The 21,947-nt window shown below is 38.4% G+C and overlaps 2 protein-coding genes across 3 annotated transcripts in view; one reads left to right on the plus strand and one right to left on the minus strand.

Moving 5' to 3' along the window:
- Positions 1 to 21,947, plus strand: part of LOC138938041 (trimethylguanosine synthase-like) — a 109,784-nt gene that overhangs the window by 85,651 nt on the left and 2,186 nt on the right. The window contains exons 1-5 of one of the 2 annotated variants that reach the window (XM_070304753.1): positions 17,903 to 18,169; positions 19,207 to 19,342; positions 19,439 to 19,736; positions 19,835 to 21,308; positions 21,469 to 21,712. In XM_070304753.1, coding sequence (XP_070160854.1) covers positions 18,063 to 18,169; positions 19,207 to 19,342; positions 19,439 to 19,736; positions 19,835 to 21,308; positions 21,469 to 21,712 — 2,259 coding nt within the window. In that variant the 5' untranslated portion in view covers positions 17,903 to 18,062. Of the gene's footprint in view, positions 1 to 17,902; positions 18,170 to 19,206; positions 19,343 to 19,438; positions 19,737 to 19,834; positions 21,309 to 21,468; positions 21,713 to 21,947 lie in introns of those variants that run through there. The other variant, XM_070304754.1, reaches the window with a different exon arrangement.
- On the minus strand, positions 2,126 to 14,064 carry LOC138938172 (zygotic gap protein knirps). Its single transcript, XM_070304963.1, has 4 exons — positions 12,851 to 14,064; positions 8,155 to 8,431; positions 5,230 to 5,307; positions 2,126 to 4,679 (listed from the first exon to the last, which is right to left on the minus strand). Exons 2-4 carry the CDS (start codon positions 8,311 to 8,313, stop codon positions 3,609 to 3,611), a joined length of 1,308 nt encoding a protein of 435 aa, XP_070161064.1. The 5' UTR covers positions 8,314 to 8,431; positions 12,851 to 14,064; the 3' UTR covers positions 2,126 to 3,608.

A 21,947-nucleotide genomic window follows, 5' to 3' on the forward strand; every position in this document is an offset into this window, starting at 1 on the left:
TCTTGTCTATTTTAATTCTTTGTAATTGTCTCTCTATTTTGATTGTAAGTCTTAGAAACATTAAACAGAAAGAATATAATTTCTCTTTTTAATATTATATATCTGCAAGTTACCGCAAAGCATAATATAATATGTACTTCGAGATATGAAGAATGCTCGGATATCGGGAATCGCGTGCCGAGTTTCGATGGAATTTGAAATGACCACGTGCGCGAGAAATATATTGTGCATCGTCATACATTCTCTTATGTCCCGTCCCTCGGAATGTCTGAATCGAGTTCGACAGGAAATGCCCGCGCGATGGACATCGAGTGGCCTCTCTTGTCCCACCTAAGTCAACAAACGGACTCTGCTCGGTATTTTACTGTCGCGGCATTACGGGTATGAGTGTGTCGCGTGAACACACGCACGCAGGTGCACGCAAATGAACACCTCTTGTGTGATCGCCGTTGGGAAAATTCTGCGAAAGGATCGAAAATCGGAAATGTGATTTTCATGGAGCGATTATTTTTGAAATAGTCGATAAGTTCATTGACGAGTCTGATCTGGTTTGCTCTCGTTCTATATCACGACAAAAGAATCTCGTGCTACGGATAATTCGCAGTTTTTTTAGCATTTGGTGTAATTATGTGCGTAATGATAATAATTGTACCTGTCATGGGAATTATTGCGTTAATATCACGTATAATACAAAGATTTGTTGAGAATTTAATCTAATGTAATAGCGCGAATTAAAGAATCAAACTAAATGCCCGTGATAAGAATAAAAATATTCGTTAAATTAAAAGCGACTACTCTCTCTCTCTCTCTCTCTCTTTCTTTCATATTGTAAAATTTATTATTGATCGAAGCGCGAGCATTTGGACGATTATATACATACATATTATATTTAGATCTGTCAAGATTATATTAGGCTTTCGTGTAAAATATTTAGAAATTTGATGGCAATGTGAATTACAAAGTAAAATATAATTAAAGTTATTTCATCTACGGTACAATGTAAAAGCACTTTGAAATATGTAATTAAGTTAGAAATCATGCACATATACTTGGAGAGTCGCGTCAAACAATTCATGAATTCGATACTAATTATCCTGCGCGACGAGAGACATAAATCGTCTGTTCTTTCGTTAAATATATGCGAAAACATGCTCGCAATATGTACGAAGCGTTATTTGAGAGGGAAGGCCATTTTGTTCCTGAGAATATTGACAGAGAACTCGTGTCGGGATTCGCGCGCGGGGCAAACTTTACACGATTTTGCGAACTTGCACGTCTCGCGTTGCACAATCCCTGTTACCAGACCATATTACGTCCTATTCTAACTTTGAAATATCCTTGCAAGTACTCGTGAAGAGACCGTGCATAAATTTTAAATAGATATGAATACCCTACTGTTTTCAATAGTTTGTTGAAATTCAAAATGTTCGATGTTTGTATAATTCGGAGTAAGCATACTTTCGCTGAAAAACCAATATAATTTAGAAATTATATTTGCGTAATCAAAAAATTCATGATCTTTAATAAGGCACATTTAAGATACCATAAGTTATAATGTCATCATGAAATCGCTAATAATAGCACATCGGTGAAGAACGCGTTAGCATACTTATAAAAGAGGCCATACAGGCAGAAGCCTCTGTCTAACACAGGTAAAAACTTTCCTGTAAGACAAATCTCTATGTCGCGAAACGTGAATTCCGGTGTCGTGATCTCTCCTCGAAGATTCAGCACGGATCTTGCCAGCGACGTAAATATTCATAAATTATCAGGACCAGCGCGCTAGGTATTACACGGTGACGGGAACCCACCTTGATTTTCTCAAAGAGTTTAACTTAATTAGCAATAAAGCACGCACTTCCGAGTACGTCGCTCGCTCGTCAAGCGGCGCGTTTCGCGGCCGTCTTTTCCGAAAGTTCTTCTCGCGCGCGGAAAGGAGCTCCGGCTGACCCGGTCAAACGACCTTAGGAGGAGAAACCTTACGATCGATATACCCGCGTATTTATTGCTGAACTTTTAAGAAAATTTATTGTTAAGCGTTTCCGACGTCCTCGACTCTCGAGACGGGAATCGCATCATTCTTTCCCGAAGCATCGCGTCGCGTCGGCGTGAAACTATCGAGAGGATAATTTTTTGCGTAGTATATCAAGACGGGCAAATTTATTGCTAGATAAATAACATTGCATGTACGATAATACGCGCGTTTACGCGCGCATGTGTAATAATATTATAACGCGCGCTTTCGTAGCGGCGCGACGAAAAACGTTTTGAAAGGCGCGCGAGACGAAAGTATTGGAATACCATCTCCGAGTTTGGAACGGTATACGTACCCGCGTGAAAGATGGAAGATCGATGAGCATGTGTGAAGGGATTTAATGAACAGCGTTACATTCAGGTATATAATATTCTTTATTTCACTCGACTCGGACATTTAAACGATGCCCGCGTCGTCATTACCACATCTTCTATATGCATCTCTTTCTTTTTTTTTCTTTTTTTGTACTTGAGCGCAACTCGCGATCTCGCCGCGGACGTTCGGCGCGATCAAGGAGTTTCGGAATAGCTTTCCCCGCGCTTGTGTTTATTCGAAAAAAAGAGACTCTCGAAAAATATAAGTTACGTTAAGAGTACTCGAGATTCACGCGTAGAATCACGATCTATTCGGTGCCCGAATCAATCTTGTTCGATTTATCACATCGAACTCATTTCGCCGAATCAATTTTGGCGAACGAGCGCGTGTGCGGATCGAACAGTAATGTTCGGGCCTCGGATATTGCCGAACGATAACACGCGCGAAGAATTCACTGGCCATCGCCGAGCGTGTCGTCGCGCTATACACAGCGAATAGTTATATATCGCGTTTAACGTTAAACTATAGTTTGTATCGGCGCACTTTCAAAGAAGGCACCGTTTATAAGGCACAATCGTCCGTCGTTTCCCAATGACACGAGATGTGTCACGAGCCGACGACTCCGTTCCGTCAACGTGCACCTGTCGCCGGTATACGGCTGGGCAAAAGGGACTAATACCGAGCGGCTTGAGCAATTTTCATCGATCGGGCGATCACCGATCATAAAGCCGTTTATGCCGGCTAGCTACGCGCGGCACTTCTTGTTCTTGTCTTGTCCATCGGCCGATGTAGGCCGACCGCGCTCTCTCCCCCCCTTCTCCCGCTTTTCCCTCGTGTCGTTCCAACATAATCGTATTCGGCTACTCTTCTTCCCCACCCCGAATCGTCTTCTCGTTTCTTGTGCCAAGGCACCTTTGACACTTGGCCGTGCTTCTCGCTCGCCACGTTATTACGATGTAACTGTACCTTCTCTCCCTCCGCACCTCGCACGTTCTACTCCATTCTCTTCTTCACCTCACTTCACCTTTCTTTAGCTTCTTCTTCGTCTTCTTCGTTATTTTCCCACCCATTTTTTTCCTTCAAGCGTTTATTTTTTCCCTTTCGCCGGCAAGCTTCGATTTGTCAGAATTTCCCTTTCATTATGAACCATTATTCTTTTACGTCGCCCTCGCGAACTTGGAGCGACACCGACGACAATCCTTCGCGATCAGAGCAAATTTCTATTAAGCATCTATTGAGCACCGTCTGATATCCGAGGTCATGTCTTTCGTGTGAGATCCAAGGGCGGTCCGGTATCTTGCAGAAACTCGTTATCCTCGCTATCGCTCGACTTCTCCTCCTCTTCCTCTTCCATACTACCAGCATCCATTTCATGCCCATCCGTCTGCGTGTCCTTCATGCTGAGGTCCATCGGCTCTTCCTGCTCCGGTCCAAGAGATCGCAGAAACGCCAGGCTTTTGTCATATGCGATCTCTGTCGATCCTCTCCTCGGACGTCGATCTCGTTGGCTGGCGTCGCGGTCGATCTCGTGACATTCTCGATTTTCCTCGTTCCTCTTCGTTGGCGACGGGGTTGTTCGCGGGCTAACGTTCTCGCTGGACGAGGTCGATAAACTGGTCACTATCTGCGGCGGGCTTATTTGATTCATGTAAGGTACCATGAAGCGTGCCTGCTGGAAGGGAAAGAACGGCGCGTTAAGCAGCTGCATGTGTGTGAGAGCCGGATGGAACAACGGCGGGCCCCGCCACATGGGAAACCTCGAAACTTCAGGCCTGAGCATTTCGTGCGAAACCCTCGGAAGATCACCGGGCCTCAAAATCGCGTCCTGGCTGGTCCTAGGTGGGATCTCCGGCGATCTCAGTTGCACCGGCATCTCCGGTGGCCTGAGCGCGCCGTCTTCCCTCTTGGGCAACCGGTCCGGATGATGATGGTGGTGCGGATGATGATGGTAACTGTTCGCCGTAGTGGTCGCCGTGGTGACGATGCCGACGACGCTGCTAGCGCTGGTGTTACTTACGTTTTCGGTGTTATTATTGTTGTTGTTATTCGCAGCGTCCAACGAGCCGAAAGCCTTCTCGTACGCGGACTTAGGGTCCTTGATTAGGCGATTCTGCGCCTGGTGAGACTGCTCCTGCAGCAAGCAGTGTATCTTGAACCAATTGGAGCGCCGGCCGTAACGTGAACCGGACTTAGACATGCCCACCATCAAGCACTTCCGCAAGCGACACGCCTTGCAGGCGGTGCGATTCTTCTTGTTGATCACGCAGACGCCGCCGTTCTTGCATTCAGATATGCTGCCCAGATTGTTATAAGTACGCCCGAAGAAAGACTGTGCAACAGAAAGCGAAAGATGCGCACATTGATGAATGGCAATCGATTAACGATTTGCACTTTCGCTTGATTACGTACCAGATGTGCAGAGAAACGCATCGAAATAAAACATTTATCTATCTGTTAGTAAGAAGTTAGATTCAACTGTCGGAAAGTTTACAAGCTATACAGTAGAAGCAAGCGCGTTCGCGAGACGTAATTAAACCTTCGGACAACGTGCTCTTTCGACGCGTAGCGACTTTTAATTTAACGGTAAATTACGGATGACTGATTTTAACACCGGGATATCTTTGCACCGGATGGACTGTTGACGCAAGAGTCTGATTTGCAAAAGACAATCGCGTCTGCGATACTATTACTTTTTGTCTCGGTGTGATTCTACGCGATTTACGTAATTGCAGACTTAAGTATCTCCCGTCGCGCGAGAAACGTAATAATCGCGGGTCGTCCCTTTCTTCTTTTCCTTTTTTTTCTTTTTCGTTTTATTACACAGAGAATAACGACACGGATGAATAGCCGTGGAAGAATGGCGGTGCGAAGATACTGACCTTGCAGCCTTCGCACGTGAAGGCCCCGAAGTGAAAACCCGCGGCCGGCTCTCCGCAAACTCTGCAGAGCTGATTCATCTGCAACAAAAAGATGCGATATGTGGTTACGCTCGGGATCCGAGAACGTTCAGAATGTTCCCGACGATCGCGCATGATTTCCGTACAATGTCTGCCAATCACAAAAGGATTCTCGATCCCGGTCTAACGCTCTCGAAACGCGAGTTCAACACGGAACAACGGGGAGCACTGTGTGATAGGGATAAGCCGTAATATATGTTGGATTTTTCTATTTCAGTACAAAGCATTATTATGAAATCGTAACTGAAAAGGAACGTGAAAATTATTTTTAAAAATATACTCCAGATATATTAATTCGCTCATCAACTATTTTTTAATATCAAAAATATTTAAAATATGATTAATTACATTTGACAATAAGATGTCAACTTACTTGAAGTATCAATTAATTACTAAACTTCTCGAACGCCGATTAATCATAAAATTTATCAGATGTTTGTGTTATACTTGGCTATAAAAAACTAATATGAAAAACTAATATGCGTTTGTGAAGTACTGTTTGCGATGCGATGTCGCATGTGATAAAACAAATTACTAAAAAAGATATCTCTAATATATTTTTTTAAAAACATTATCGCAACGCTATCGATTTATCACAATACTATTTCATGCGTATGTATATAATAGCCACCTATATTATTCTCAAAATTGAAAATGACGAATCTTCTTCGTTATATATATTTAAATATTCTAATTCCTTGCATCATTAGATCTAAATTGAAAATAATTCGTTTATCGAAAAAAAAGGGTTTATTTTTCTGCTTTTCGTCCCAATTAATTCCAGTGTAAGATTATCCAAGAATATCGAACATATTCCCGGATTCGATCCCTTAAAATTCTCAATTACAATCTCTCGTCGAATTGTGCGATCCGCAATCGGCAATCAGCGCGCGCGCATCTGCTTCACGTGGAGGATCCTCGACGGTGACGTCGCGCGGGAGAAAAAAAGGACCTTTTCTTCTCGTGTTTGCGCGAGAGGGGTTTCTCTACGAGAAACCGCGTTCCTATTAAAACCTAGTTAGCCAGTCATTAGCGGATCGCACAGCTCCGCCGCGCATCCTCAGCTTGAATGCGCGAGAAAGGCGACGCAAAGATGAGAGGACCGTGCACGCTGCGTATGTTAAGCGTGAGCGTACGTGGACGCGGGTGAGCGTGCGAATTGTACGCGGGATGTGATTCGCGCAGGCTCCGATTCCCACACGAAAAGGGCGAACTAAGTTAACGCGACCGCTCTCTTTCGTAAGAGCAACGAGAAATTGATCGAGCGGGAATAATCGAAGGCGATCGCACAACGCGTTCGATCCTTGGGATCTGTATTCAAACGTGCTCGAATTTATTTTCGCTCATTCGACGGACGTCGCCTGGCCAGATTAGGACTAGGTCTCTCGCTTTACGAGCAATAATTTTTATAGATATATTTTTTATGCGCGGTTAACATTTTATACGCGCTCGTTCTACCGATCATAACTATCTGCATTTAATGGCGCTTTACAATTCCGATATATATAACATGAAATGAATGCGCAATTTGCAAATTTATGCATCGAATAAATTGATTGGGTTTAGGCCCCACACATTTATCGCATTGCGTACGGAATCGATTTGATTAGAAAACAATTATGCATATATGGTAAGATTTTCACACAATGACCTAAATTGTGAAATATTTCGATTATATATTATCGAGACGTATATCACCATATAAAATATATATCATCAAACGCGCATACCCGTGTAATCCCGCGCGGATGCGAGAAGAGGTAAACGTTCGCTTTTATTCGCCCCTTTTGTTTAAAATGTAAAATTCATCGCAACGACCTTTATACGTCGTAAACGCTAAAATGGCCTACAGCGATGCACAGGTATTCGAAAACGACTTTCGATCTCATTAATCTAGGAACGTATGCTCGGTACGGGCTGATGATTTCTCGCGGAAATGATGGCGAGGAGCAGCGACGCGCAAGCCGAGGTAGGAGGCAAAAAAGGTTAAACGTCCAACAGATGACGCGGCTATGTCAATCTCGGTTCTAATCTCCGCGGCCACAGACCACCACACATCGACGATGTTAAATAACGCGTTGCTCCCGTGGTCGTGTTGCTTCTCGCACGATTTACGGATAATCTACATCGCTACACATCGGTATGAATCCTTTCCATCGCCCACCCACGTCCCACGCGCGAGAATCATCTCATTAAGCGTCGCCACAAACGACATTCAATAACGAGCAGAGATAGCGTAATGCGTGTTTTTTTTTCCCACAAAAAATGAGTTACACATTTCTCTTCTTTTTCAGGGTTTTGTTCGCTCTCTAAATTCCGTTATTCCAGGCAACGGCGCAATTTAATGAGAATAATACAACCTATGTAAATACCAATCAACTGTCGAGTGAGTGACGACGAAAAGAAATTCGCGCGATACGTGTCTTCAATCCGATCAGTTTATGAGAGACACTGTAATTTAATTGAATCGCAAGACCCATGATTAAACATTAAATGCCACAGAAATATCATATTTGAATAACAAAAAAAAATCGTAATTTACAATAAATGCCATGTGACGTATGAATCTTTATTGTCTGACGTAAGACGATTAATTCTATATTATTAATATACGGGCATTTATTACACGTACGTGGGATATAATTGTCACCGTTTCTCTAATAGTATTACACATATATCATAAAAAAAAAAAAAAAAAAAAAAAAATTTAATAATCAAATTATAATTTAAATAAAAAATAATTTGTTTTATTTATATAAAGTTTCTTTTCTTCGATTTTTAATACGAAGACGGAAAATGAACTTTTGCAGAAGCTAATAATTTATATATAAAGAGAAGGAAACTCACCACGTCGGTGTTGGCCGCTGCCGAGGTAATTGTCGACGTAGGCGTCCACCACCCTGGGGTGGCGGATGTCGTGTTGGCGATAATACCAACACCCGTCGCAACCGAGATGGATCCGCTCCCTATCAATCCTGCCGAGCCCGATAAATCGCCCACATCCATTCGACGTGCTTTAATCCCTCGGTGTCAGCCGTCCTGGCCTATAACTCGACCTGCCGTCTTCTCGTTTATTGTGGCGTGCCAACATTTTGACACTTTTTCCGTATCGTCACGCTTGTCACTGTGAAAACGCAAAAAGTTTTCGGGAAAAATCAATAACTTATAATGTCGTACATTATACGGATTGAATTAATTATTTCTCTCTAATTGATAAAACTGAATATTTTTTTGTATATTGTTATAATATTCTTGTTTGAATTCGGCGATTCATTCACTAATGTATTGTATAAGACAAGATATTAGTGTATCGAGCACACATAGATACCGCCTTTTCGCAACAGAAACACCAAGAGAATATACTAACCGATATCTCCCACTATTAAAAGGACATTTTTACGGCGAATGAACGCGCGAGGCGGCGTATCAGCGCGCGGCATATAATAATTATTCCAGAATACGAGCGGCGGGTCGCGAAGTATAAAAGCGAGGGAACGCAGTCCTCTTCCCGAAATCGCGATCGGCGAACGCGAGGCCCTCAGGTATGTATCGCTCGAGATAACATGTCGTGTTTACAACGATGTAACGCCATTACCATGTTAACGCAGCCCGCCCTGCGAGAGACGCATAAATACGAGAGCTAATTACAGAGGCTGCCACGTATTAATTTTCGCCCTGCGTATCATGTGGGAATTCAACCAACGTGTACAAACGTATATGCTTGTGTGTGTGTGTGTGTGTGTGTGTGTGTATGTGTCTGTATATATGATTACCGAGATTTAATTTCAATTTATTGAGGAATAAACTCGTGTTAGCTCGAAGCAACTCAGAACGGGATTGTTGAATGTTGTAAATACGAGGAAATCAATATTCATACGAATTCTAAAAGAATTCGAAAATTAAATCTCTTTACGTAATTAATACAAAGGATGACGGATGGGACGTGTATGAGATAACGCGATCTGTAGCTTAAAGAATTAGGCTAGTTTCGAGATTTGAAAGTAAATGTTAATTGAGGATACTGAGATTTTCTTAGTCAATCGCAAAGCCACGATTAAGAACGCAGTAATTGGTGCCGCAGCGAGTTAATCTACTCGATCACGGAGTATTATACATATTTACAACATGATCGCGTTATACGCGAGAATTTGTAGCAACAGAGATTATATACGAGATTTCAAATATTCATGGATTATAATTGAAGTACGTTTGATTGCGTTAAATTGCTACGAATTTATAGCGCCACGATTATACAATACTAATGCTCAAGTTGTAACACATCACTATATATCGTAAAGTTGGAGCGGTATCAAGGAGAACTGGTACATTTAATACGAAATACTAATGAATAAAATCGGCAAATAAGCATAAAATCCATAATTGATGAAACTTTATTCACTAAAACTCTTTAATTGTCGATTGATAATAATTCGAAGCTAAAGTGTGTGCGCGCGAACTTTAATATGTCCGAAACAACAGAAATGCTTTTTTTTCTTTTTTTTTTCTTTTAATGATAATTCATAATAAGTGTGACTATTATAATCTATATATATCTAGGACGTAATCAATACTCATTGGTACTTATAACAAAGAAAAAATTTTCCTGTTTATGTAACTCATCGTCATAATTTTTAACGTAGGATTATATATATTCTAAGTGTTATCTCTAAGAATAATTACTATCCCATGTAAAAACGATATAATTCTTATTCGCGCGGTAATCAAAAGATTGTTTTCGACGGGCGAACGCGTCTGTTTTCGCAGACATATGTATTAAAATCAACGTAATCGGCGGTGTTCGTGACAAAAGAAGAGACCGATAAATTTTATTGCGCGCCATCTCTCTTCGTCGACTAATGACAAATTAATTAAGAGCCGTATACGCTCGCGGAAGACCGGTTCCACCTGAATATCTCCGCCATGCTTCCCGGCTCCGATAAATCCTTGTTCCCGCGGATTAAGGCACAAATCAGCGGTAGCACAATTGTAACGCTCGTGATAATCACGCGTTCTCCGAAGTTACGACGACAATGATGACCGATCATCGATGTCATCAGGGTTTTTCCTATTTGCGTTTTCGAGTTGCGTCTAACGAGCGTATATTTCATTAGCCGATGCCGAAGGACGCCTCTTCGCTCTTAAAACTATTATCAGCGTGCCGTCATCGCCGATATGTTTCAGCTGTCATCGGGCGACGTAAGGATTCCACATCTAGGTATTTACGCGGATCGCGACGCGTCCTCGGTCCTTGAACAAATCAGCGGAAGGAGAATCGTTTCTCTTTGTACAAGAACGTGAACGCGGCGCGTTCGTCTCGCGCATTTGCTAATGAATACCTGCGTGAATAATTTCATTACAAAGCCCACTTGATCTTAATCGATTGTGAGCTTAATTTGTGAAATAATTAGGATATTAAAGCGTAATTAGTGATACTGTCGCGAGAAATAATGATACCGCGCATAGGTATTAAATTAAATCGCAATTTATTCACCATGACGACGAACGTCGAGATTGATTTGACATTTGACGCTTAGAACAATGTTTCGATCGCGTCACATTATTAAAGTATTAATCGCATTCCATCACGGATCCAAAGTTGACTCGATCGAAACTTTGAGAGTCTTGAATTAATTATCAGCTTAGATCCGATATGAGAAATTCGACCTTTCTAAACTTATGAAATATCCCTCTATGAACGGCCGTGATATCCAATATATCAATCCGCGAAAGTTTGCGCGGCAATTTATTGAAATGCCTATCGAAACACGCTTATTTATTTCCGCGATAACGATTTCAAATGATCTCCCGCCGTTGTTGATTTCGTCATTGCTAATTCGTCGTTTCTTCTATCGGTTCCTCTCGCCTTGCGAAAGCCACTCCTCTGTCCCGATATTAATAATTCGATTGTCCGGCAATATTTTTTTCTCCACTTCTGACAGATGCGCGCGGTGATCGCGATCGGCGGCCGGCTGCCTCTCTGCTCGTCTTCGCAATAATAATGATTGAAAGGTGAAACACACTCGCGTCAAAAGCATCATCCGTGTATGTAATCTTCCCTTTTTTTTTTTTTTACTCCTGTTCTCCTTTTCGGGCGGGCGCGCGAACATCTCCATCGCTGCCAAGCCGTGGCAGCCAATGAGTGACGAGCGGACTGCACCTTTAATGAACCGGTTGTGAGCGGCACGTCACATGGATATCACCGTACCGGCTGCAGCATTTGAAATTGTTGCGCCCCCTCTTCCCTCTTTCTCTCTCTCTAAGTCGTGACAAATTAATCATAACCGCTGCGAATCGTCTGAATCGATTTTTCATGTAACGGCACCGGCTGCTGGTTCGTCGAATTGTTCGCGATCACGGGCATTATTAATCGCAAGCACTGTGAGATTGAATCAATCGATTTCCAATATGCGAATTTGAGGTCAAATATAGCATGCCACTTTGTACATTGTAATTGTAAAGTTCTAAGTCTCTAATTATACATCTCGTATAGCACTGATTTCCCCTTTAAAAGTTTCGAGTCTAAAATAATGAGTTTGAATTATTGTTAATTTCTGACACTCTTGATCGTTTTGTTACGCAAACGTAACTCGATTTCATTACAAGGGATTGCTCGAGCGTCGAAGAGGCAAGCATCTCGACAAATAGCATAGTAAAAGGCCTTTCTCACACGAGAGATATTGTTACGTTATTTATTGAAACGATTCGAATAAGAGATCACGCTATCGGCATATATAACGTTATATGTTTGAAACTTATTATGAGAGTGTGTAACGTCACGATTCTCAACTGCAGTTCGATAAATGTGAGAAAAACGAAAGATACGGCGTACACATTATGTCAGAAAATTATGTTATAAATAAATCGAAGAGATATATTCGATTAATTTTGCACGGCACGCCTAAAATCATAACCAACTGAGATAAAAACTAATGTAATACCAGAATGAGGAAAGAGCTATTGAGTTTTAGCAATAAGTCATTACGTTTGATTTTAACATTTAAAAATTGCAGGAAAGGCGATACCATTTTAAAATATTAAAAAATATAAATAAATAAAAAAGATATATAGATGAAAAAAAGAATTTAAAAATGCAGTAAAATACAATATATATATTGAAATTTTCTAAAATTTTCTTCGCATTATTATTTCTTTCATATAATCGTTAACGAATATATATTATGTGATAACATGTGAACGGATAAAAGCTTTTAAAATCGTAGACGGATCTGTGTAACGAAAATTCGAATTCTCTTTCTCGAAAAATATATTAGTTAGATAAATAGAATAATAAAATCTCACATATGATTTTTCTTTTCGCTCTCCATCAAGAATATACAATAGATGTATTAATTAAAAAATGTGAGAATTTTAATATATATTTGAAATACATAGGAATAATATATTTTGATGAATTTTAAGACATGACTCTCTTTTGAGGAAAAGGGTAAAGGGTTTTTCCTTCTTAAGGCTAGATCCGCCTATGACTCTCTGACACTAGTAAATTTACGACTATGCGTGAATGTGAAAAATATGCGATACATACCTGTCCAAAATTCCTCACCGATATTTCTGTTTATTCCTTTTCTTCTCTCAACGCACACACTCAAATATAAATCCTCCGTTCAGTCAATTCTTCGCACTGTCGCGCCTGCAAGCGCGTCAGTTCGCCGCGACAATACGCATTATCAGTCGTTTGCTCTTTTCCAGCACAGAAAACACACACATTGACGCACGTTCTTCATCTACGCACCGTATTATTAAACGATGCGCGATCGTTTCGTCGCGGTAACGTCATTACACCAAACCGAGGTACACTCGCGTGAAGGATATCCTCCGACAGAGAAAAATCGTAATCATCTGTCGGAAAGGATCAAGGTACAAAGGTATATCGCGTGTAAGATACCGCGCAGAGATCACCGACTGATGTCACAAAAACCAAATGTTTTTTTTTTTTCTTTTCTTTTCTTTTCGAATCTTTCTTCAGGATCACTGCTCTTCGATCCTTTAGAACATATGCTGGAGAATCGCACCGATCGCGTGCTTGCTCGCGCTCGAAACTACGTCGCGCGACTTTTCGACGATTTCCGTCACAGGTTCGACAAAAAGAGACGAATAAACTGATGGGACGGATGGGAGGAACGTGAGAAAACGCGCGGGGATGATACGGGGACGAAGAAGAAGAGGACGGCGTCGTGGATGACTGGCTGGACCGCCGGCCGGCTCGGGGCGTGCGCTCGTGTAGCACGTGGCCGCCAGACTGAGTATCCCCTACCTTAGGCACCTTCGTCAATCCGTTTGTCCGTCTCGTCCTTATCTCACCTAGCCAGCTGAGAAGGACTACCGCGGCCTTCTTGCGAGCACGTCGTCTTTCTCACACCTCGTCGGTCGATCTCTCTCACGCTCGTCTCTTCCCGACTGCTTCGCTCTTGCTTCGTCCATCTGTCTCTCTCTCTCTCTCCCATCCCTCTCTTTCTTTTTCCCCCACTATTTCTCACGGACTCAACGCAGCATCCGTCTCTGCACTACGGTGGAGGTAACACGGTACAGCTGTTTCCCTCTCGCTCGTTCGCGCGCTCGTTCCTCTCCGTCATTCCAGCTGTTCGTTTCGTACTTTGTCTCGCGCCGTCTATTCGCTTTGCGTTCGTCTCTCTCCACCACCATCCAGTTACAAACTGATCCTCTCGCGAGAAGCCGCGATTCTCCCGCGACTGAAGAGACGACACACGTATGCACGCTTCCCTCCCCCTCTAATTTCATACACAGCCCTCCTTTGCTCGATCCAGTGGTATCTTATGCAGATTCGCGACAGAGAATTCTATTTCGCTCTATAATGCCGCACGGTTCTGTTGGAGAATTGCAGAATCGCTAAATTTTTTAACCGCAGAGAACATTGACTCATCGCGCGATGCCGCGATTAAGAGAATCTTGTGTATAAAAGTGAAGAAACATCGATTAGATCGATGACATACCAAAGTCTCAAATCGAAAATAAAATAAATCGTGAAACTATTTTATAATATTTTACATATTGATTGATAGTATCACACTAAACTGAGTCTTCAAACTGGTATTTGATGATTAATTGGAAAACAAAGTGAAATCTACAAGTAATCATTTTAATGACGAGGCTTACTAATGTTCTATTAATCTGTGATAATATTCGATGGTAATCGACAAATAGATAATCATGAATAAATTTATAATCAAACGATACGTAGTATGCGTGATTCTCTAAATATTTACAAGGTAATTCGTAAATCATGATAAAAATAACTGCAGAGATTAATCTTGTTTCGAGTAAAAAAAAAAGTTTCCAAGCTAACATTCCAAAATGTGTGATTAAATTTTTTTTTCAATGTATTCGTATAGTTTCCACCTTCTCATAGATCACTTTTTTTAACCTGAATCTCAATTATATGATTCTGTAATCATGTTTATATCGTGATAAAGAGTTTATTTTATTTTATTAAAATATCATCTTTTGAGATGTTGAAAGAATCATCTCGTCGATCCGTGATAGAATTTTTTTTTTTTTTTTTTTTTATTTGCCAATCTCGAAAGAGAAAATATTACAAATTCTGATAAAATCAGATATTCACTTAAGTTTTCGGCGAAGTAATCGGCCAAGTTTATCTTATTAGAATAAATCAAAGAGGAGTAAAGTTAGATACAGGAATGGCGTTGACGCTGTAAAACATAGCGCGTACTGTAACGTTCAACGGTGATTCGCGTAACTTTAGCAGTCAGCCACCTCGTAAATGTAATCGAAGAAAGCACTACCACATCGTATACTAGGGTACTTTATTGCTTATGCATCTTTTTTCCGCATAGCCTATACTATACAGCCGGCTACTACAGGTGCGGCTTTGAGTAAACGCAATCGCGATTACAGCAATTTGAAACTGCAAATGTTCACGCAATGATCGCAAATACAGTTACGAAATAAGTTGTTACAAGTCAATCTTTCTAATTTTTTATATCTTCAGTTATTCTTTAAAATTTATATATGCAGATCTAAAAATATGAATTCTATGTATTTGTTATTATAACAGAATTTTGTTGCTTTGTGTATATATTGTTTTAACACAAGCTAATACAAGTTAACAAATTAATGTATTTAAAATTATTGTATGAAATTATATATATATATATATATATATATATATATATATATGTGTGTGTATCTTATCAGATCAAATATCTGAAGGAGGTTTGCATAATAATTATAACATAATTACTGGTCATTGATAAGAGACCACATGTGAAAGAAAATACGAACAATGTATATAAGACGCGGGTTGCTTGGTGATTTCAATGCGTGTCAATAGTTTGAATATACATTGGAAAATGCGTATAATTCGAGCGTATATTTTTTATTATTTTCCAGATGCATTGTTTTAAAGAATACGAGTTTGATTGTCACTCTCGTGAATGTAAATTAATAATGCATATTTCTGATTTTCTCATTGATTCAGAGATATTCGTTTGAATAATATTATAATATAATATTATAATATAATTTTTACATATACACACAATTATTAACTATAACAATAATTATATACTATCATTAGCCTACAACTTTTCGCAATGGGTATTAAGCTTCCTATTCCTCTTACGGTTGTATCCGAGGCACGTTAAATATCGTTAACGCTTCCGATTGATCGTAAATTTTGTGTACGGTCAATCGTATAAATAAATTTAATCATGCGCGACTCACCAGTTCATGCCGAGAAATACCTGTGTAATACACCCTTGCATGAGTATCAGCCGTCCCAGCCGCGGTCGCCGCCGCATGCAATTCCCAATCTGCGCGGCAATATCGCGATTGGTTCCCTCGTTGAGTTTTGCTTCGTCTTAAGACGAGACAAATGGTATGCCGTTCTATCACCGTCGTCGTTGCGCAGAATAAAGCTGGAGAGGGTCCAGATGCATTGTGCGAAGTAGGAGGTACCCGATCAGCGACCAATAGAAAGAGCCGCCACCCACGAAGTAATAAAAATTAATTTATCGCATGAATCACCGCCTACGCCATTGCTCCGTTCACGCGAGCGAGACTTTGCAGCATCCCGCGAGATAGCGTTACCTGTCGGGTATCAGATATTCCACGCAAAAAATTTCCTCGTGCGTTGCATCTTTGGGTCAATATATAGATACTAGATCAAATAATCGGCGTCACTATACAAATTTTCATTGAGCATATCTTTTATCTGTAACAAAGAAATACGTAATTAAATTCATTACGTGAAAATGTTTTTATACATATAATAACGATAATATTGTAGTATATTTTCTTTTTAATCTTTCTAAATGTCATATATATATCTTACATTTAATTATTAAAAAGAGCAGATATAAATGTTATGCATTTTACGATTACTGGATATATCGCTTCAAGCATTTGGCGAAATTAAAAATTTCGAAAGATAATCGTTATTTTACCTTTATTTAACCTTTTTGATAATCGATTAATACTAGCAACCGCCAACGCGCGTTCGACTATAATCGACAGTTTCAAATTCAAGATGATATATGTCGGCAAGTACCACCCGCTGTATCGAAAAAGTTGACGTAATGAAAATTACATACGCATCCAAGCTTAATCGTGTTTCTCTTCTTGTAACATTCATCGATGCTTTACTCGACGTTTACGAAACAAGAAATACATTATTTTTGCAAGGAATATACACTTTCGGTAAATTTTTAAGAAGGAGACTGGAGGAGAAACGTATGGCGTGTACTTGAAAAAGAAACGGACTAGTACATGGAATTGAAAGGTTGCTTCAGATGGCGCCAGGTTCCGATGAAAATTTCGTGTACGTCGATAATTTTCATCTTATATTATCGAAATTACTTTCATATCACAAATCGATACTTAAAAAATCGCGCTCTATTATTTGCGCTAAAATATATTGTCCGTTAATGCACGGATCATTATATGAATACATATTAAATATTCTCACGAGCAAAAAAACTTACCGTATGCAGTTATAGAAAAATTGATATAGTTTCTATTTATTTTCTATCGATTTAAAAATATTAGATTTGATTAATTTCTTATGGTTGTATATCTCTTCGAAGAATTATTAAAGAGCAAAAGTTTTATAAGTGACAATTTGAAAAAATTAATGAACGAATATAAAAATACATGAACGCTCTGTAACCAACATTACGGAATAAAAAAAAAAAAAAATAATAGTCAAGCATGGACAAAATACTTATTAAAGATAGCCCGCCTCCTTTGTAAAATTTCACGATTTGATGGGAGAACTTTTTGATATAACCTATCGTCGATAATATTGCGATATAATTGGCATGGTTGTAATACAAAATATTGCGCAAAGCTAAAGGTTTATCCAGACATCAGTTATAACCGCGCTAACAACCAATCACGTACGATACATTTCTTTTACGAGAAGTAAAATATTAAAGGTCTAAACTCTTGCACGATCACATAATGCATATTGAGAGAAATCGATTAATCGTATATCTAATTTAAAGGATACTGCATTCATTGATCGGTAGATTTTTCTTGTATGTACATAACTACAAAGGTAACATACGTATGAATAGGCCTTAAGTCAGACAGGCCTGCTAGAGATTAATCAACCTCGCGACTCGCGATGCTGTATCGTCAAAGAAATTGGTGGATTGTTTTCGCGCGACGGTGGTCGTGAAAATTCGGGCATGAGGCATGTCGCATTTGTGACGATTGACACGATAACGTGGTAGATTGAGAGGATCCCCGTCTTCGGGATGTGCGATAACTTTTGGGAGCCCTTAGCCGAAATCTACATCGCGGATCAGGAGTCCTCTGATCCCGATGATTACATTTACTGTCTTTGCAGTAGAGTATTTATTCGGTATGTTTGCCTCTAGTCAATCATATCCAATCTTTTCCTCGGCGATTTATTGTTTTATTTCCTTTTTTTTTTTTTTTTAAACAAAATATTCGACGCACCCAACGTAATTAGACATGCGAAACGCTGTGAAGTATTAACCCGCGCTTATTGATCAGTGATATGAAGCATGATTTAACCTTGACATCCACTCTCCTCCATCGCGAATAAGTAAGATTTCACGGTCAATTTTTGGAATGCTTTTCTGTCATATCGTTTTATGAATAATTAAAATTCAGAAATCAATAAGATAGTAGTGCTATCAAACTTCTCTTTGTTTCAATGTTTCTAATGATAATCACATGGGACATGGTCGTGCTATAATTTGCCAAAATTTTACAGAATTCAGAAAATAACTTTCTCAAAATGTGAAGTATTTCATCTTTCATTGTTCATGAATAAATTTTACAAAATCTTGTCGAATTGTAATACTATGTATTACGTAGTTGGCGTTATGGATAGAAAGAAGAGTTTGAAACTATCTCTATTTAGGAAAGATGTTTTTATGTTGACTGATTTGTAACTTTTAAGCTTATTTTAAAATAAAATGTAGGATAGAATTCTATTAATAATTTTTGTATTCTAAATGTATAGAAAATAATTGAAGAAGTAAAATATATGCATATATAAAATACATTTTAGAATGTAAATATATATTAGGTATACAGCATATGAAGCTATAGATAAATTTCTCTCTTGTGTGAATTTTTATTACAAATTGTAGATTATATATATATATATATATATATTTAAATTAAGCTTTATAAACAAAACAAAAATATTTCGTTATTTCTTAATAGAATAAAGAAAAGATTTCCTGTGATATAAAGTCATAATAGCAAAGAAAGAGCTAATATTGAAATCTAAATTTAATTGTAAAAAAATACATTAGAACTTTGGACATCTTTTGTGTTTATAAATTTTGATATTAAAATTTGCTATAAATAATTACAATTACATTTATATTATCATTGATTCTTCTATCTCATTGTTCTTTTTAGGAGCCCTGAAGTTTATACAGTCTTAGCTTCAGAAGATGCCAGTGAAGGGGAAGATATTGATGGAGATTATGTGGGAGAGATGTTGGATCTTTACAAAGAATCTACGATTGAGACACAATCCATAGAAAAACATGATGTATGATAGAGCTTATCCTTTATATTAATATATATACAAAGTATAATAAGCAGGACAGCTAATATCTTTATATTAATTGTCAATTATTTGATATAGGAAGAACCAGTAAGCTGTTATTGCAGTGCATCTCACACAGATAACAATTACTCTACAGATGAACATGATTCTGTACGCGACTCGGCTCATTGGCCCACTGCACATTCCTTGACCCAAAAACTGGGTCTACATCAGTCGGATTCTGGTGCAGACCTCTCTGAATATCACGATCAGCATGAAGCGAAAAGTATACAGAATCTTGTGGCATCTTATGGAAAGACTTTCCAAACTGCAGAGACTGAAATTGAAAACAATTATGAAAATGTAGATATGCTAACTGAATATAAACATATATCAGGTAATTCCACTAAAAAATCTTGAAACCTTAAAAAATTGTTTAAATTCTGTAATATATCTAGTTAAAAATATATTATATTGATGATTTTATATGTTTAGATGACAAGGAATCAATGACACAAAGTTTATCAGATAATATCACTATGTCAAATGGAGAAGTACACAACAAAGATCTCATCTCTTTTATACAATATAATCGTGACTCTTATAGCTATCCTTATTCTGCATATTATGGAAGTAATAAGAGCGTAATGGATATAGCATGGGACAAGTTTTGGGCTAAAAATGGAGAGCAGTTAATCTGGGCATCTTGGATTGAAAAATATGCAGATTATATCAATCCTGATTATTTTCAGAATAATGTGCATATACCAGAAGATGAAAAGTTACAGAATGCTGAGATTAATGAAGTAGCCATAGAAAAATATTTTGAGCAAAATACATGTTTCCCGAACCAAGCGCACAAAAACTGCGAACTTCTACATTCTAACTTTGCAGGAATTTTCAATAAAAATAATTCGAACGACGGCGAGTTAAAAGTCGCGGCAATATCTTCCTCGAATATTAGTTTCTCATTTGAACAAATGGGCAGGCAAGAGGTTAATGACAAAGATGCGGATGAAAATAGGAAGAAAATTATTAATTTTGAGATATCACCAGAAGATGCTGATGGCTGGAATCCTTTAAGCCCGTTTAGTATAGAAGAAAATTATAATCAACAATCTAATGCAGAAGACGAGAGATTATTAACGAGATGTGACTCTATTAATGGCTCGATAGCGAAAACAAATGCTACTTCTGATTCCATGACAAATGTTACCAAAATGACGCTAACTAGTTCTAGTTGCGATTCCAATTCTGTTCATTCGTCTAGTCTCATTACTTCTGTTACAAGTTCCATTGAAAGTAGTATGACCAGTAGCTGTTCCGATCAAGAAAACGAACTTTCAGTAGAAGATAATGATAAATATTGGCAACATCTGTGGAAAGAGAATTTTCAGATGCAATATCAAAGACAGTATGAATTATTTATAGCTAATTATAAAAAGAAGCACAATGTAGATTGTGATCAATTATATTTCAACAAGTTAAATGAACCAATTGCAAATTCAATTGCACTTCCACAAAATAATGTAACCTTCCAGCAACAAGAAAGTATAAGTAGCAAGGAAGTTTCAGGGACTGATATCCATGAAAACCGAAAAGACGAGAGCACAGACGCTGTACAAATTGACAAAACTACATCAAGTAAAGTTAATTCATCTGGAAATAGAAACACAAAAAAGAATAATGCATTGTATTCAAAATCTAATAAATCGAGGACGAAGAGGCTAATTATAGATTCAGTGGGTATGCTTATGAGAAATCTAACAATAAAGGTAGAAGAGAATGAGTCTATTGATACTGTCGAGGAAGAAAAACCATATGAAGGACAGCAACAGACTACTCATGCCCAAGTTTCAGTAATTACAGAAACCAAAACAGAAACTATAGCTTCCAATAATAATTTCAATAATAATCATCAACAAAAATCTTCTGATGGAGATGAATTTCACGAAGAAACTCAACAAAGGTATGTATTTAATAATAATAAAGCAAGAGTTATATAGCAGCAGTAGTAATAATAGTTTTCTTGCAAAATACAATAAATCTTTATTCTTTATTTTCCTCTTTTTTTATTCTACTCTAATTTATATTATTTCTATTATTTATATTTTTTCTCTGTCATTTAGTCACGAGGATAACTGTAATGAGAATGAAGATGGTTTAGAAACTGTAAAAAAAGCTTTCTCATTAATGGGCTATGGCTTAAGAGAATATGATGACAGCCAAAGAAAATTGCAAGGCGAAGTTGTTTACCGGAAACGTAATATTAGGCGGCAAAGTTTTCAATTAATGGCGGAACTTAAACGATTGAAAACTACGCACAAAACCATGTTTGATAATGCAGAAATAATTACCAAACATACAGATAAGGTAAAATTTTATACTTTTATATGTCATATAAGTTGTAGCTATTGTTTATTTTTTTAATGTATCTATAGTTGTGTATCTATAGTTTGTGCAAATGTATCTTATTGTTAAATATCTAGTCATGATAGAGAGCAAAAGAACATAATTTCTAACAAATATTAGAGATACATAATTGGAAAACGCTGACATTTTCAGCTATGCGATATAAATATTTAAATGATTAACTTATATATTGTAT

This window comes from Polyergus mexicanus, unplaced genomic scaffold (assembly GCF_030449975.1).
Source record: "Polyergus mexicanus isolate NDT 795.1 unplaced genomic scaffold, iyPolMexi1.0 SCAF_12, whole genome shotgun sequence".
In the NCBI taxonomy this organism is placed as follows: Eukaryota; Metazoa; Arthropoda; class Insecta; order Hymenoptera; family Formicidae; genus Polyergus; species Polyergus mexicanus.